The sequence below is a fragment of the Populus alba genome, chromosome 14, assembly GCF_005239225.2.
Source record: "Populus alba chromosome 14, ASM523922v2, whole genome shotgun sequence".
NCBI lineage: Eukaryota > Viridiplantae > Streptophyta > Magnoliopsida > Malpighiales > Salicaceae > Populus > Populus alba.
In genome coordinates, this window is record NC_133297.1 from 1,584,137 (window position 1) to 1,601,277 (window position 17,141).

A 17,141-nucleotide genomic window follows, 5' to 3' on the forward strand; every position below is an offset into this window, starting at 1 on the left:
CACTAATAAAAAAGGTAATAGAAATAACGGTGGTGAAGTGATGATTATTAAAATAATTAAAAGATATTATAAAAATATTATTATTTATAAAACATTTTACAAAATTTAATGGGATAAAATTTTTTTATCAGATAAATAAAATTCAAAAATTAAGCCAGTTTTTCAATAGAATCAAAGAAATAAAGTGGCTCCTAGGTCTAGACAAAGTCAGAGGAACACAGCAAGGAAAAGATATATATACTATATATATATATATATAAACAAATCCACGTGCTCGTCTAAAATAAGGAAGTGCTTTACATTCAAGCATTGAATCATTCAAGAACAAAGGGAAATTCACAAAAATGGTTTAGAACGCAAATATATAGTAAATTAGGAGGTGGAAACAACTTTCTTGTTATAACGTACGATTCACATGACATGTCATGCTCTAGAAATCGAAAGGGCCATGCTTCTTTAATGTTGCGTCGCATCTTTGCAAATCATTGGAGTTCTTCGTTCACCCTTTTCTGTCACCCCCTCTTTTTCCTCCTTCTCGAGAGTCCTCAAAGCTACCGTCGGTGCTAGGAGATGCCTACGAATTAATCCCCAATCCATCCATCGATATAATAAATAAAAATATGTTTGATTAAAAAAAATAAAAATAAAAATTATTTATCTCTAAAGTAATTTGAAAAGAGAGTTTATATTATTTTATAGAAAGATTATTTTATAGAAAGATGTAGTAATTTTCTTTTTAGAAACAAAAATAAATAAAATTAACTATTTCGATAAAATTAAGAAATACGTTTAAGGTTTAAAAGAGCTTCTAAACTGACCATATTTTTTCCCACGGGGAAACTTGTATAATTACATTTCACTATCAAAGCAATTAATGTTAAAATTTGTGTTTGGTATTGTGATAAATTATAGTCTTTAAAAGTATGTTTTTAATTAAAAATATATTTAAATAATATTTTTAATTTTTAATTTATATATCAAAATCATTTAAAAACAAGTTTAAAAAAACATAATGTTATATTTTTCAATTTATAATGGAAAAACAAACACTATGTGTTTGGCAGTGTGGTAGCAGTTGCTTTTCAAATAACTTTTTGTGCCGAAATACATGTCAATTATATTTTTTTATTTTTTAAAAAATTATTTTTAACATCAGCATATAAAACGATTTAAAAAGTACAAACTGTACTCAATTTTAATAAAAAAAATTAAAAAAAAATTAAATTTAATGAAACACCGTTTGGAACGCAATGCCAAACAGTGTAATGATTATTCTTAAACATTATGCTATTTCCATCGATCAACCATCATTTGCCTTGATTTCCGTTAAAGAGCAAGGATTAAATATGCAGGAGAAGCAGCAGATAAAGCAAAAGCTTCACGAACAGCCATTATTCGGTGAAATCTAAGTTAGTAAATGCAGTCTGATTTCATAAAATGATTTGAAAAACCTGTGACTTAAAATCTGACACCACACTTGTTTCTGGTTTTAATTTAAATAAGTAAAAAATATTGATTTAGTAAGAGTTTTTATGCCTCATGACTCAGTTAAACCGATAAAAAAATAATATGATAAAAAAATAATAATTTATTAAATCAATATAATGAATCACATGTTAATTCATAAACTTAATGCATTAATGCTTGTTTAATATTATGATGCATTATATTTTTAAATAATTTATTTTATTATTTAAAAATACATCATGAGTTTTTAGATTTTTTTTAATTTTTATATGAACATATTAAAATTATTAAAAATAACTAAAAAAAATCAATTAATATTGTTTCAAGTATAGCACATTACAAAAAAAAAAAAAAACCACTGCAATCGTATTAAAGATGTATTTAAAATGTGGTAGTGATTATAATTTAAAGTGTTTTTTTATATTAAAATAATATTTCATTATTTTTTATATTATCACATTAAAATAATCTAAAAATTAAAAAGAAAAAAAAAACAAATTTTTATGGAACACATTTGAACCTAATTACCCGAGGGATCAAACTCTAAGAATCAGATATGACAATCACTCGATAGAGGCTACACGACACTGTTCAGAAACTGTATTCCATAAAAAATTAATTTTTTTTATATATAATTTAGATTGGTTTTAATGTATTGATTAAAAAAAAATATTATTTTAATATTACAAATATTTAAAAAACAATTACAACGACTCCAAACATATATCTTAAAGAAAAAGCTGGCCCGAAATAAGGAGGGTAAGTAGTCCAGCAAGGAAGAAACACAAATGGATGGATGCCACTTAAGCAAAGCAGTTACTGGGAAAACAAGGAAGAACCCTTTAAATTACAGTCATTGTTGCATGTAACAAGATTGGTCGTCATCATGGTGATTTGCCCGTTGCTTTAAAGATTCTGGAAACTGGAAAGCATTAATCCACCCTGGATGCTTCCTTCACCGAACCCCATGACAGTCTGTAATTTTTTTTTCTTAAAAACAAATTCTACAGAATCAAGCACTTTCCTGACCTCTCACCTACCCTTACTAATTTGGCCCCTATAAATACCCTGTATTATGCCCAAGCTCTCTCATATCAACTCCTCCCTGGGAAAATCTCGTATACAGGTCTTTGTTAAATTTTCTGCTATATAGAGAGAATTCCCATACATACTTTCAGATCGTATAACAGAAATGAAGCCTGTTTTTGCAGCTGTTTTTCTTCTGTGCCTTGTTTTCAGTTCCTCTTTGTTTGAGGTCACAATGGCTGCCTCGGGTATAATTATATGAGTTGGATTTGTATTTTTGCTTCTTTGTTTTGTTTCTAATACATATTTAGTAAAACTAACTGTTAATTTATGGTGTATGGCCTTACAAAATAGGATTCTGTGACTCGAAGTGCTCAGCGAGGTGCTCCAAAGCAGGAATTAAAGACCGGTGCTTGAAGTACTGTGGGATTTGCTGTGAAAAGTGCAAGTGCGTGCCTTCTGGGACTTATGGGAACAAGCACGAGTGCCCTTGCTACAGGGACATGAAGAACTCCAAGGGCAAACCCAAGTGCCCTTGATGCTGTATAATGATGCGGAGTGTTACAGATGTATGTCTGCATGTTGAGCTGGTTCGTAAAACTACTAGTAATTAGGTCGTCGCTAGAATATCCATCAGCTGGGAAAATAACGTGGATGATCTGTGTCTATTCCGGTACTTGCCACCGGAATACCCTACAACCTGAATACCGTTCCGGTTAAATTAGCAGTATTATCCATAATAATAATAATCTATATTTATAAAACTCTCCAGCAGTTCCCTTTTCTTCCAAACAATGCTAATTGCGTGTGATCCTTCTCGATCCGTTTCTCAACTCCTGATCTTATAGTGAATGTACGTAAGATCAGTCCATCGTTTGGGTTCTGATTCTAGAATATATATGTAGTTATTAAACCGGTAGCTTTTACGAGTTGATCCAGTAACTCAGGGTTTGAACCGGACCAGATTTAATTCCAAACCACCCTTATGAACTAGCAAGTCAGCATATAATTTGGTTGATGTAATTAAACTCGAATAAGATCGTGCCGGTCAATTACAAGAAATTTTTTAATATTTATCTAAAACATTATTTCAGTTTTCAAGGTCAGGTCTAAAAAACATAAAAACACAAGAGTACGTAAAAGCATCTTTTGATTAGTCAAAACTTCAAAGATCACCCCCTTTTCCTCTCCTGGCCCGTCCTCTTCAATTAGGGTCTTCAAAATGTTCGCCATTCATGTGGTTAAGATATATAAATGAATTGATCTCCAGTAAGAATTTTGGCTGCAAAATATTGCTTGAAATACCGTGCCTGGAATATATTGTTACTCCGGCAAACAAGTTCTTGTAATATGCAAGCTTCAGGAGTGGTATCAGTCTTCCATGGTATTAATTTAAGGTAGTATGTAGACTAGCGTAGAAAAACTGGAGAATAATGTTATTGTGGGGGTATTAAGAGGATGAGAAAGGATGATTTTAAGATTTTAATATGTTTATGAGGATATTTTTGGGAAAATAAAATCATTACCTCTATTTTGTTTTTTCTTGTGTCCCCTATATTCCTTTAAAAATAAACGAGGTGACGAAATTTAAGAAATCTTTTAATGAAGAACTAAAAAATTTTAAGAACTAATTTATAAGTTTAGGTAGAAATATTTTGATTTTTTTTTTCTAGTGTCTATATATATACATAGTAGACCATTACGAGTGTTTAATAGCAATGATGTCTTTTGAAATATTGTTTTTTAACTTTACATCTACTTAAAACTTGATTAATTTAGAATTTGAATGAATTTAGATTGAAAAAAAATTAAAAATTAAAAATTGATTGGCTTCAAAAAAAATATTTTGACTTAATTAATCTGAACTTGATGTTATTTTTTTTCAAAATAACATTATTTAAAAATTTTAAAAAAATTCGAGTTAGTTTAAATAGATATTTCTAAACCGTAACCCAGGTATTGTTCAGGTAGGATTTTATAACTATGATTTCAAGAATTCAAGGTTGACTTAACTTTTTACGCGGCATAATCATGTGAAGTGTACGATATAACAGACACTTTGGGCATGAAAGGTCCCCGTTTCATTGTCATAGCCTCCTGATTTATGCCACCTGTGTCTGAGACTATCGGCTGCAGATAGCCAAAGGCCTACTTGACCTGTCCTGAAAAGCAAAAGAATATTTCTATTTGTCCTATTAAAAAAAAAAACAGAAACAAATTAAGAATATTTCTAAGATCATGTTAATAAATTTATATTTCAGTCTTTCAGCATTTATCACAAGAAATCTTCAGACAACATGCTTTGCATGTAAGAAACTTCCATGGCAGTTGAAAAATAAGCAATCACAGAGCAATTCAAAGGAGAAGAAATTGGAAACTTAGTAGCATATATGATGATTAACGTAATTTCACTACTGTTAAAAAAAAGAAAAAGAAAACTCAAGAAAGCTTGACGAAGGATGAAAATATGGAGATCCGTCCTTAATGCAGACTGGGCCCAGCATCAGGTTGCTTGCCTGCTGCTCCATGCCAAAAGCAGCTTTCCGCAGGCCGCGATATTACGCAACATTAGGTAGGTGCTCCATGCCAAAGGTTGTCCGGGTAACCGCAACCGCATTCCCCTTGGGCGGGGGAGGTTGAATTCTCAGTTTCTGTTCGGGTGGCGCTATTGTGTCTCGCCGTTAAACCGAACCCGATTAACCTCAGGATCCGAAATCCAATTAATTAAATCAAATCAAATATTAACCTAGTAAGACTCAATTGATTTTTTAACTCCATTGACCCGTTTAACCTGATTAGATCAACATTAAAAATTAAAAAAATAATAACCCTAAATTTACCGGTGACCTTGACAAGGAGTCTTTCTTGGATCAGTCTCTCCAATTATTTGAGTTAAGGCCCTTGTGATATGGGGGGATAGCACTCTCGCATCTTGTCATAGCATACAATGAACCGACGAGACAAGGGCAAGAGGCCAGAAGTAAGCATTGATGCCTTACAAAAGGAAAAACAGAACTCAATTTTGCCTTTATCTTTATCCAGTCAATGTCTCAACAATTACCCCCGTTGTGTGCACCTATGAACGTATAAGCATGGTATTCTAAACAATAAGAGTCCAGTCTCTATTAAGAAAAGAGGGGGGGAAAGGCTTCTGATTACTCTTCTATATATTTCCCCTTTCAATTCTATTCATTGTACAGCAGGAGAGTGGAATCAAACTTCATCACCGCATATTTGTCACCACTGTGATTGATTAGTATTGAAGATGTTTATTATCATCCTCGTGCAGTCAACAATAACCTAAGATCACAAAGGCTGAAGTTCTTGCTCAGGACCAACAGCACCAACAGGCGTGTACGTTCCAAGCGCCTTTTGACGTCTCCAGACCAACCATAGGCCAATACTTGATAAACTAACGGCCAGGGTAACAACAACTCCAACAGTCACAGCCACGAAATGTTGCTGCCACCATGTCCTACAACACAACGAAAGAATCAAATGTGAAAGCACCAAAATGCATCAAAGTTTGGAGGAAGGCCAGAAGAAGGTAGATATCCTAGTATAACAGCTAAAAACAAAACAAGGGCTAACACAACGCCAAAGCCAAACAGCCAAACAAACACACTCAAGAACCAAGGACAACACCATATACTGCACTGTTTGAGATTGTCAAAGAAATGTGAAATCGGAAGCAAATATCAAGTTTGGCAATGGAGTTCAGAGAGGGGAAGAAAACACATACCTGTTCTTTTGAGGCTCAAACTTCCATTCGACTAACTCATAGCTTCCAAATCTCTCAGGAAAGTGTAATCGATGCTCACTTAATTGCTGAATTATTTTCTGCACACAGGAAACAAGTATTGGTTATGATACTTCAGTTAGCAAGTGAAAAGGTAGCCAGTTGCATATGCAACAACTACAACAGCACAATGGTATGATTACCATCGCTGTGGTATTGGAAATGTACTCAGCAGATTCAGAAGGAAGAATGGCCCATTTAACAAGATAATTATTTCCTGTCGACGTGAAATTCAACATGTGAACCTGAAAATCAAGCAATTGCAAGAGTATCAGATTAAATTTATGCTTCATCTCAATCAGCTAATGTTGAACAATATTTGAGATATTGTTGATGTCAACAAATTGAATGCACCAAATGTTATTAACTACGTTGATCTGCTATGTTAGATTAATTTGAATGGTAACAATTCATGAGCTATAAACCCAGCCCATCAGGTTAAAAACCTGTTACTCTGCAGCAAGGTTTTGAGAAAGCCATGTCAAGCCAAAGTAACTCAATTGTACCTGTAAATTATCAACTTCCAACTCATGGGCAATGAACTCTGCCACTTCTGTGAAGTTGGGCTTTGTGTTTGAGTTGTTGACACTGATCAACATATCAAACGTTATAATTCCAATTCGAATTTCACCTAAATATCACATGGAACAACACAACATCATTGGAGAGATTTTATAGTACAAACAAGCACCAAAAGAATGTTAAGAGCAGAAGTTGGAAAAGGACGATCATCATAACCATATCGATTACATATTTAGGGCACCTGAAAGTAAGCATCAAACAAATGAAAACAATAAGAGTCAATAATTGGCTCAAAATCACTGGGTGCCCCTCTACATTTATTTTTTGGTGCTCTACAACATTTTGGTCCGTAACAACCCTTTTACTAGCAATTTTAGTGGGTTTCAAGTCTTCCATCCATCCCCATTAGTGGTAGAATAGATGTTTGATTAACAATGTTAGTTGACTCAAATGAATGGTATTGATCATGCCACATGTACGATTGTTTATGACTGTGATATGCATAAATTATATAAAAAAATTTTATAAGATATTCCAAATAAAAATCTTGAAATAAATTTATTTTATTAAATTAAAGATTGATGTTAGAAAAAAATGCAAAGGAAATCCAGAACGAAATAACCCTCAATTTTCCACACTTGTGCATGCAACCGCCAACTACTGATGCAAAATCACAAAGCTGCAGCAATCTATTTTTCTGCTGTCACATAAGACACCTTTGAAGTTACAGCATTATACTTATACATTCCATTCCAATCAAATTGTTTTATGAGGCCCTTGATTATTTTTGAGATTCTTCTACTTAAAAATCCTATCCCAGTTCTCATTTTTGTTCGATTCATTAGCATCTCAAAAAAGCCCAAATCCCATCCCACCATCATTGTTCAGCTTAAGCACTCCCATGAAATTAAGCAGTTAAAAACCCAAGTTGTTACTATTTATTCCACATCAATTTCCAAAGCTTGCAAAAGCAAACCAATTTATGAACCATCAAATCAAGCACTCAAGAAATCTTATATAAAACCCAAATCATGAATGAAAAAAATCACAACTTTGTCATGAATAAACAGCTTACATGTAAGCTAAGCTCTTTAGAAGCTAAATTTGCAAACCATAGAAAATAATCAAAAATCCAAATCAAATTTGCACTCCTATTTTATGATGCATGCTTGACATGAGGCCGTGTAAATGATTAAATCAAAGTACCTGGATGGAAAAATGGCAAGCTGCTTGGAGCTTGCACAGGTGGCATTGCTTGACTTCTATTACTGCTAGGGGAAGGTACAGGTGCTGAAGCAGGCACACCAGGAACTTGCAACCTCTTCCATAGTTCAGAACAGTTAGTTTTCCAGAAGCCAATTTTATCATTCTCTCGATCATAAGTTACTAGTGTGTTACGGACAACAATTCCTGCCACGAATGATAAAAGGTAAGAGAGATCTGTCAAGTGTATCTGCATATTATAGATCGTCAACTATTGAATTCAACTCTAACAACTGTCAATTTCAGACATGCACGCTAGAAGATGTATTATACCTCCTAAAAGAGTAGTCGGATCATTTCCATTATGGAAAATACCCAGGCAATATGCACCGCTGACCTTTGTGTGCTTTAGCCCATGCCATGAGAAAAAAAAGGAGAGAAACAAATAAGAGAGGACAGAGCGAGAGAGAGAGAGAGAGAGAGAGAGAGAGAGAGAGAGGAGGGACAGAAAAGGAGGGACAAGAAAAATATTGCTGTGTAAATAAAAGAAATAAATTGAAACCACAAGAAAAGAAACAGAAGGAGACATCCTGAACCATACTGAAGTAATTTTGCTAGAATCCCAAGCTTATTTTTGTTCTCAAGAAGAAATTTAAGAAGAATAACAAAAGCCAAAATTACCCGGAAGAGATAATTCTCTGGAGACAGTGACAGCTTTTGACCACTGCCAAACACCATATTGACTTCTGGAAAAACTTTTGACAGATGAGAGACCTCCCTAAATCACAATTCAACCAAAAAGAAACGAACAAAGAATAAAATAAGCACTCAACAGATCTTACAGCCAGGACAAGTTATAAAGAAAATGATGCTAGACATCAAAATTCTGTTCTTATTATAGGTAACACCTTCCAGCACCAGAAAAGCAAATATCATGGTAATTTGGATCAGGGCCTGGGATCTGCTTGAGATGATGGATTTCCTTCATAATCTGCATTTCAGTACAAAGTTAACCTTGAAATAACAGTCCAGTTTAACAATATATTCTCCCATAGCTGAAAAAAATGAAACCAATCTTTATACCAAACAGTAGCAAGACTTTTTTTTTCCAATCAAAGCACAAGATATAAGAACTACAGGAAACAGGTTATGGGAATAAATAGTAAAGAAATTAAGCCGAAAGAAGTTGAGATTTAGCGCCAAACTCAAACATAATCTCACACTTAATAGACAACTTCTGCAATCAGCCGCAATTAACCTAGATAGAGCCAAGCAATTCCGTCGAAAACCCAATCTTATTGGATGGAGATTAATTCTCAAAATTGAGATGCATCATCCAAATTGTTAACCTTATCCTCTGTATACTTAATATATGGTATTTGCTATAAAATCAATTGGCAATTGCAAGGAAGTAACAAAATAAGCACACAGCTAAAGTTGAGCATGGAGAACATTAAACATGGATTCCAAATCTAGTTAACAAGGTGAACCCTCTCCTAACTAGAAAGGAATTAATAAAATAACCTCACTAGCATTCAAAAGAATATTTCACTTAACCTACAGTAAGATTGTAGAATATGGATGCTTTGATGTTTGACTATGAGATAGCCACATAGGATAAAAAGTTCCTACTTGGTTAATGCAAGCCTTAATCATGAGTTCACATAGAAGCAAAATTAAGCATGGAGAACATTGGTATTCCAGAAGCGTACCCATAACATGACGAGTGATGATTTGAGTAATTATTTGTGTGATTATGCTTAAAATACCATTATATAATGGTTTATTCGCAAATTCAACTAAACAGCACAATAAATTTTCAGATGAAACTTCATTTGGTATGATAAACAGTGACATTGATAGTTATAATTGAAAAAAAGTTGGTAAGCAGAAAGAAGAACAATAAAACAGTCACAGCAGAGCTACAACTCGACTTTTAGACCAACCATGGTAGAAGAGATTGAAATTAGAGCCATGATATCTTACAGCATCTTTTAACGCATGAAAAGCTGCTTCTGGAAAGTAAGCGTACGTAGTTCCACTGTCCAAAACTGTTCCATGCTTTTCATCAAAGACTTTCGGTTTTAATTTCAATGGCTTCCCAGCTACATGTAGTTCTTTCAGCTCAATATTGTAATATGGACTGTCATCATCCAAAAACTACATTAAATGTGTGAGATGTACTAAGATGAATACCAAGAAAATTAATCAACGATAACCATGTTGATAAAGTATCCTACCTGCGATAAGGGTTGGAATGGGAAAAAACCATGTTGGGGGGAGGAGAAATCTGACCAAGTACCATCGCACCCCCACCCACATCCATCCCACCATAACACAACGAAAACGAATCACCAATAACACCCTTGTCAACAAGTTGATCAACAACACTGAGCCGGCCACGACCTAAACCCATTATCCCATCAGCACGTTGGCTGTAAAGATCACCAGTTTCCACATTTTCACAACCGAAAACAGCACGTTGAGGTTTAAGCTCACTTTCATTTCCAAATGAAACAACATCCTCAGCAATCACACCACTGCTCGAGCTCATCTCTGCATAGCGTCTCTCATAAGTACACTGCTTTCCCTGATCATCACAATTACAACCTGGGTTGCACTTTACAGGCTGATAAGTACTAGACAATTCCGGTTGAAACCTCGGATCCTATATAAAACCAGAAAAAAAAAGCTCTCAAACCACCACGTTCGATTTAGTTTGAAAAATTCAAAACCCCCATTTCAAATTAAGCATTATTTAAAAAAAAAATCCTTTCATTTAAAAAGTAAAAACATTGCACCAATTAATCAACATGTAAACTGATGAACTGTACACCAACCAAAGATACGGTCAACAAGTACAGGATGAAGTGTAGATACAGCAGAACCTTAAAAAAGCAGGAAAACAAAGCCAAACCTGATGCTTGCCGCACCGTTCACAGCTAGAGCACGGAACATATGTCACAGTACTTCCTGTATCCACAATAAGAGCAAATTCCTGTGGAGGCGTCCCAATAAACAGCCGCGTTGTATAATAACTGCAAAAAAAATTCATCAGCGACGAAATTCAATTGTACAACAATACACAAGAAACAAAAGCAAAAAAGAAAATACAGTGTGTATACCCGTTAGAGAGGAGATCGTCGAAGAGGCGCATGCGAGCGTTAGGGAGCTCGGAATTCTGGAGATGGCGCCGGCTGTAGTGGCCGTCGAAGGGCATCCGGTGAGCGGAGATGTTAGGAGTTGAGAGGAGGAGAGGAAGTATCATGGGATGGTGGCGATTGTTGAAATCGGAAGTTGAAGAAACGATGGCGTAGAGATTTAATAAAATTAAGGAGTAAGGGATCATGAGAGAGGAGGAGGAGTTAGCCATGAGGGTCAACGGGGTTGGGGAAGAGGGAGAGAGCAGAGATACAATACAAGTAATACACACTAGTTCTCTCCTCTCCTCTCTCGCCAAAGAAATGGAAAGCTATGTCAGACCGATTCGAGATTAATGGGTGTTTGGGGTTTTGTTTGTTGTGGAAAAATATTAAATTTATATTTTTTTTAGTAGTTGATAGTTTTATATGCTCATAATAAATATAAAAAATTAAAAAAAAATTGTTTGATATATTTTTAAATAAAAAGTTATTTTAAATAGTTTAAAAGTTTGTTTTTTTATATAATTTTATAAAAAATATAAAAAAAATTTTTTAGTATTTTTTTATGGTTTTAATATATGGAGATAAAAATTAAAAAAATATAAAAATATATCATTTTAATATATTTTTATTTAAAAAAATTATATATCACATTACTAAACATATCATTAACTAAAAAAATAGAATTATTAGATTAATTATTTAAAAAAATAAAAAAAATTAATTTGAAATAAAAAAATTAAAAAAAAAAATTAAATTTTTTTAAAATACAAAAACAAATATTACTTATTTCCCTACTTGTAGTTAAAGATAGGCTAATCATACTTCTGTAAAACTCGGAGAAATAAAACGACAACCATCCATAATTACAACTAGACGAAGCACGTAATTAATACGATCACCAATAATTAATAGTTATTCTTATATTTATAAAGTTATTTGAATATTTTGTAATTTGTATTCATATATTTTGAGAATATTTAGAAGAGATGAAGACATTGAGAATATTTTGTATTTTTTTTATGGAAATTTTTTTAAAAGTTATTTGAATTAATATTTATTCTTATATTTATATTTTTATATATTAACAATAACTAATCAAGCAGGGAAAATCACCATTCTTCTCCTCATATGTTATTATTCATTAGAACAGCGACATGTCTTTTTTTTCTTCTGTTTTTTTTGTTTATTTTTATATTTCAACATGAATTATTAAGAATTAGATTTTATTATTTATTTTTTATTTATTTTATACATGTTTATCACCGTTCTTCTCCTCATATGTTTATTAAGAATTCTCTGTAAAGACTCGCCAGCTTCCATGAAATTTCTTTGCACTGGAAATGGATGATCAGATCACGTTAGCAACTCTAAGATCTAGCTGCGAGGTGTGGCTATCTCAAGCAATTTCCACTGCATTTTCCACAGTAATCCACACGCCTTAATTTCGGGTTTTTTTGACTTGTCAATTACATGCGTCAAGAACCAAAATATTGATGGTAGTGCTCTCTTTCTTTCCTTCTCTCTTCCATGACCATGCCATGTTCATGTGGGACTAAACCAAACACATCCGAAAACCACATTGTTTGAATGGATCAAATTATTTTATTATTTCTTAATTGAAAGTAGTTAATCAAACTGTTTTTTAAAACCTGAAAAAACTACATCTACAGGAGCTTCCGCATTTATAAACAGACTCCAAACATGGAAGTAGGAAAACGGCGGGACAATCACAAAATATACAGTTTAACCTTCTAATTTCTTGGAGATTGCTGCCGGTAATTCAAGCTAGCTAGTTCCTACTCAGTTACAGAGTCACCACAACTCCCAAATTCCCTTCGTTCTAATGCTATAACAGTACGTACCAGAAAACAGGGGACACCTAAACAACAACAACAACAACAAACAAGAGACACTCGCACAGCCATTCACCATGATGAAGCGTCCAAGGTCAGTTACGAGCACAACTGAACAACAGCAACAATGGGGTAAAACTCGAAAAAAAAAACCAGTACCAAGATCTGTAGGAAAATTTTGGTTAGAACAACTCCCTCAGTTTACACATGCCTACAGCTGTAGCGGCCTCATGTTCTTGTTCAACCAAACAAGCACCTTTTGCCCATAGATATTGCTGCGCATCTTTTGGGCGTTCATTTGTATTAGAGCTACTAAATATCTTTGGACTTGTCCCTGCTCTTGCAAAAAAACAGCAACAAATAATCAAAGCCTGTTTGAGGACAACATCTTTGGGATTAAACTACACTTGGGACGATACTAGAAAATTACTAAAAACCTATACAAGCCATGCATGAAGTTGGTACTAGAAAACACACTTGTCTGGCAGAGATACTCACTGGCAAGCTTGGTGAATGCCTGCCTATTAACTAGTATTGTTTTCGAGAAAGTGGAAATTCAAGAAATGCAAGTCCAAAATCAGCATCCCAGGATGCAGAGGCCGATTTTAAGTTCAGTAATCCATCCCACTAAACAAAGAACCGTACATGGTTTGCAGTTACCTAACAAACATGTAAATGTATATCTTGGAGTGTAAATGATCTAACCTGAGATACTGATAGTGCCTTCTGGATAACAAAGTTTCCAAAAGGATCCACAAGGAGAATAGAAGCAAGTGGATTTCCTAGCAACTCCAAGATAATTTGTGTGGATTGTTCCTCTCTCGTTGTTAACAGGCAGCTTTCCACAACGTTGCTTCCATACTTGTTACATGAAAGAGCCATGTAACTCCCTTTAAACTGTGCTAGGAGATTTTCTGTGATTTCCGGCAACTTCAATTTCAGAATATGTTGCACTACATAGTTTCTACAGGAAATCATGGAAAATTAGAAGAACCATATGAAGTTAATATTACACTCGCATGTGAAGTAAAGCGTAAAGCATTGATGAGGTTTAGTAAAACAAACCCATAATGATCTTCTGCCAGGAGTAGTGCGTTTGCTATTATCTCAGCCAACAGTCGATCTCTGGCTTCTCCCTCAGAATATTCAACACATCGCTGCAGCACACAGCATCCGCTCTTGTTGGTTGCAATCCCAAAGCAGTTCTCTGCCACCTGTTTCAGAATATACTGGAACAATAATCCACTATCAGGTACACATGACGCCAGAATATGATTCGGTTTCAAGCAATACTTTTTATTGCAGAATAACATCACATCCGAACTTGTTGAAGATAACAAGTGCGTCAGGAAAGAGGAAAGGAAGAAAAGAGAAACATCAGGCAACAGACGTGGAATAACCTATGGTACATATGAAACACTGCTGATTCAAGTCAAAATATTTTAGAAAGCTGCGAATAAAACTGCAGCAAGATCAAGAGATATTTCCATTATTGCAGCCTTTTAAAACACTAAAAGTTTTCGCAAGCTTGTTGGAGTTCGCAAGTTTTACACCTAATTCAGTTGATTGAGATGCACTGTTTCTAGCTAAATTCTCCCCTCAAACTGCACACCAATGGTTAGGCAGAGAAAAAAGTTTCACATTGATCCTAAGTAAGTGCCTGTAGAAAGGAGGAGCCTTGCAAAGTCACAAAGATGCAAGCCCAAAACGAACCATTGGACTGATAACACGTTTGGAGTCCAATATTCCAAGGAATGAAGAGAGCACGGAATAAGCAAATAAATAAATTGATTCGAAACCCTTATGCAATGATTAAGATTAAAAAAATAAGTGCACAAAAAATCCGAAACAATCAGAACAGAAGCCATAAAGCCATCATAGATCCCAGCCAGCTGAATCAAATGCAAGCGTAGCATATACTTATACTAAACTTATCCTAAGGGAACCCAACAAAAGCCAAAGCCATGGAAGGCGAAAACCAACAGAGAAGTAGCCAATTATTCTTCATCAAGAAAAGTGACTAAGTTATGGAGTGGGAGAAAAAAATGAAGCCCTTTTCCTCTCCCCTAAAAGATAAACGATTCCAGTAGAAACTGTTAAATATTCAGGATTATAGGCGATAGCATAGATGCATATACAGAAACAAGAATGTTGCAGTAATGATTGTACCTCTAAGAATGTTCAGGTAGATGGCAAAAACTAGAATATATATAGTTGTCACCCACTAAGTATCAATTAAGTCGAAATCCACGGACAAAAAAGTTGAATTAATAAGATAGAAATAAGGATATAAAAGAACTTGATCCATTAAGAAAATCATTTGACAGAGACAAAATGTGAAAACAAATACAATAATCACCATATTGAAGCGAAGTGATGAAGCAAATCATCTAGCAATACAAATAGCAGCATGTCACAAGAAATGAGAACTCAGATTACACTCCATCAGAAAAGAACACAGGATTACAACAAAATTTATTGAGAATTTAGCTTTTTGGGGGGTCAATGAATAGAAAGATCACCTTATTGTCTTCAGTAGAAAAATGCTTGACAAAATGCTGGATCACATGATGACCATTGGAATCCGTAATCAATGCAACAGCACCTAGGCTTAGAGCTGATACAACTATAGAAACTTGCTGTGGGTTCGTGATACAATTCAACAACTTTTGTACCACCCGAGTTCTGTTGCCAGAAGAAAAAATAAATCAATTCAACAGTTAATAAAACAAAAGGAAACAAATAGAAATGAGTAGGATAACAGCCAAATGTATGTACATACCCATGCACATCAAGACAAATCCTCACTAGTTGAAAATCAGTTCGAGTTAACATTCTCAAAATCCCAGTCCTCTGTTCCTCGCTAAGCACCTCTACAAGCTTTTGTACAACATAATTCCCAAATGGGTCCACTATCAACCCACCCACATAGCCTATGACCTCGTAAAACAACATATTAATTTGTTCTCTTGTTGCACTCTCGATGAGTTTTTGCAAGAATTTACATCCGTACGGATCCTTAGCCAATGCCACAACCTTACCACTCAAATCTTCCCAGGACAAGTAATCTTGTAACCTAAGTGGCCTCCTGATCAAAGAATTCTGGTTTTTAGACACCAAACCATTATTGATCGACCTATAAATCGATTCTCTTTGCACTAATCCTCTCCGATCGTTAAAGTCTGGATTTTGATACGCGCCGCAATAAACAGAACTGTTAGTCCTCAAATCAGAATTAGACCCGGCTATGATTGGATTACGAAGAAAATCTTGAATCCTCGTGGCCCCAAAAGTATCTATATCATTGTTTTGCGTTGTCGAGAAACCAGCCTGGTAAACGCCACTAAGGGCAAAACCATCAAAAGAGTTCAAATTCACAACAGACCCATCAAGGATTTTGCTATTAAAACGTGGATATAAATCTTGGGTATCATTAGATACATCAAGTCTTGAAAATAAAAATTCAAGAGGGAAAGGGTTGTGTGTAGAAGTTTCAGGGCTCATACGGCTTTGATCCGTCGAACGGGAATTGGGAGTCTCTGAGGAAAAAGGCCCCGTTCCAGCAAGAAATCTGAGGCGCTGTTGTTGGTGGTGACGGTCCATATTTCAGGGGAAAAAAATATGAGAGAAGGGTGGGGTGCGGGAGGGTTATGGCCTTATGGGGGGGGTTATACTGAAATTCTCAAGGGTTTTGGGAGGTATTATAAAGGGGCTGGAGGGTTTAAAGGAGAGAAAATCGGCGATTCAATTCGGAGAAGAAGGATGTGAAGGAGAGATTGTATTAGTGTTAATAGAGTTTGTGTAAAATAGAAATAGAGTTATAGATGGACAGTGAGACTGCAAGCGTGAGCCTATTTTGCATGCGTTTTTGGTAAGAATACATGCAAGGATAGCAAAGCTGATGAGCCATAGAGGCTGGTCCTTTTCTTTTACCTGTTGTTTTGGGTGGGGGAACAAAATACAAATTCTTCTGTCCTCCCATGTGTACCTTTAATATTATTATTTTTTTTAAGGTTGTTTCTCGTACTTTTCGCTTCCTCGGGACCCATCGTCGAGGACCCATGTCGTCAGGTTTTAGCTTGTAAGTGTTAAACACGGTTTAAAACTCTCTCCCAAATCAACTTA

At 34.8% G+C, this 17,141-nt stretch overlaps 3 protein-coding genes across 3 annotated transcripts; 1 reads left to right on the forward strand and 2 right to left on the reverse strand.

The window, feature by feature from the left end:
• The first annotated feature begins 2,552 nt into the window (after nucleotides 1-2,552).
• Nucleotides 2,553-3,288, forward strand: LOC118036528 (peamaclein). Its single transcript, XM_035042255.2, has 2 exons — nucleotides 2,553-2,741; nucleotides 2,848-3,288. Exons 1-2 carry the CDS (start codon nucleotides 2,660-2,662, stop codon nucleotides 3,030-3,032), a joined length of 267 nt encoding a protein of 88 aa, XP_034898146.1. The 5' UTR covers nucleotides 2,553-2,659; the 3' UTR covers nucleotides 3,033-3,288.
• A 2,208-nt stretch (nucleotides 3,289-5,496) lies between these two features.
• Nucleotides 5,497-11,524, reverse strand: LOC118036518 (aspartic proteinase 36). The gene is made up of 12 exons (XM_035042246.2): nucleotides 11,143-11,524; nucleotides 10,935-11,055; nucleotides 10,258-10,685; nucleotides 10,004-10,160; nucleotides 8,926-9,008; nucleotides 8,699-8,795; nucleotides 8,351-8,423; nucleotides 8,021-8,224; nucleotides 6,799-6,923; nucleotides 6,436-6,537; nucleotides 6,236-6,333; nucleotides 5,497-5,968 (listed from the first exon to the last, which is right to left on the reverse strand). Exons 1-12 carry the CDS (start codon nucleotides 11,388-11,390, stop codon nucleotides 5,800-5,802), a joined length of 1,905 nt encoding a protein of 634 aa, XP_034898137.1. The 5' UTR covers nucleotides 11,391-11,524; the 3' UTR covers nucleotides 5,497-5,799.
• A 1,310-nt stretch (nucleotides 11,525-12,834) lies between these two features.
• On the reverse strand, nucleotides 12,835-16,929 carry LOC118036508 (pumilio homolog 12). The gene is made up of 5 exons (XM_035042235.2): nucleotides 15,799-16,929; nucleotides 15,539-15,701; nucleotides 14,082-14,245; nucleotides 13,722-13,980; nucleotides 12,835-13,350 (listed from the first exon to the last, which is right to left on the reverse strand). The coding sequence occupies exons 1-5, from the start codon at nucleotides 16,617-16,619 to the stop codon at nucleotides 13,228-13,230; spliced, it is 1,530 nt and encodes a 509-aa protein (XP_034898126.1). The 5' UTR covers nucleotides 16,620-16,929; the 3' UTR covers nucleotides 12,835-13,227.
• Nucleotides 16,930-17,141: the final 212 nt, after the last annotated feature.

Bases quoted from the DNA above. Each gene is read 5' to 3' on its own strand.
- LOC118036528 (XM_035042255.2), top strand. From the start codon at position 2,660: ATGAAGCCTGTTTTTGCAGCTGTTTTTCTTCTGTGCCTTGTTTTCAGT. The intron at 2,742-2,847 runs GTATAATTATAT...CTTACAAAATAG, and splicing joins GGTCACAATGGCTGCCTCGG to GATTCTGTGACTCGAAGTGC.
- LOC118036518 (XM_035042246.2), bottom strand. From the start codon at position 11,390: ATGGCTAACTCCTCCTCCTCTCTCATGATCCCTTACTCCTTAATTTTA. The intron at 8,424-8,698 runs GTAATTTTGGCT...CATGGGCTAAAG, and splicing joins CAGAGAATTATCTCTTCCGG to CACACAAAGGTCAGCGGTGC. The intron at 8,225-8,350 runs GTATAATACATC...CATTCGTGGCAG, and splicing joins TCCGACTACTCTTTTAGGAG to GAATTGTTGTCCGTAACACA.
- LOC118036508 (XM_035042235.2), bottom strand. From the start codon at position 16,619: ATGGACCGTCACCACCAACAACAGCGCCTCAGATTTCTTGCTGGAACG. The intron at 14,246-15,538 runs GTGATCTTTCTA...TTATTGTTCCAG, and splicing joins TTTCTACTGAAGACAATAAG to TATATTCTGAAACAGGTGGC. The intron at 13,351-13,721 runs GTTAGATCATTT...TTGCAAGAGCAG, and splicing joins AGGCACTATCAGTATCTCAG to GGACAAGTCCAAAGATATTT.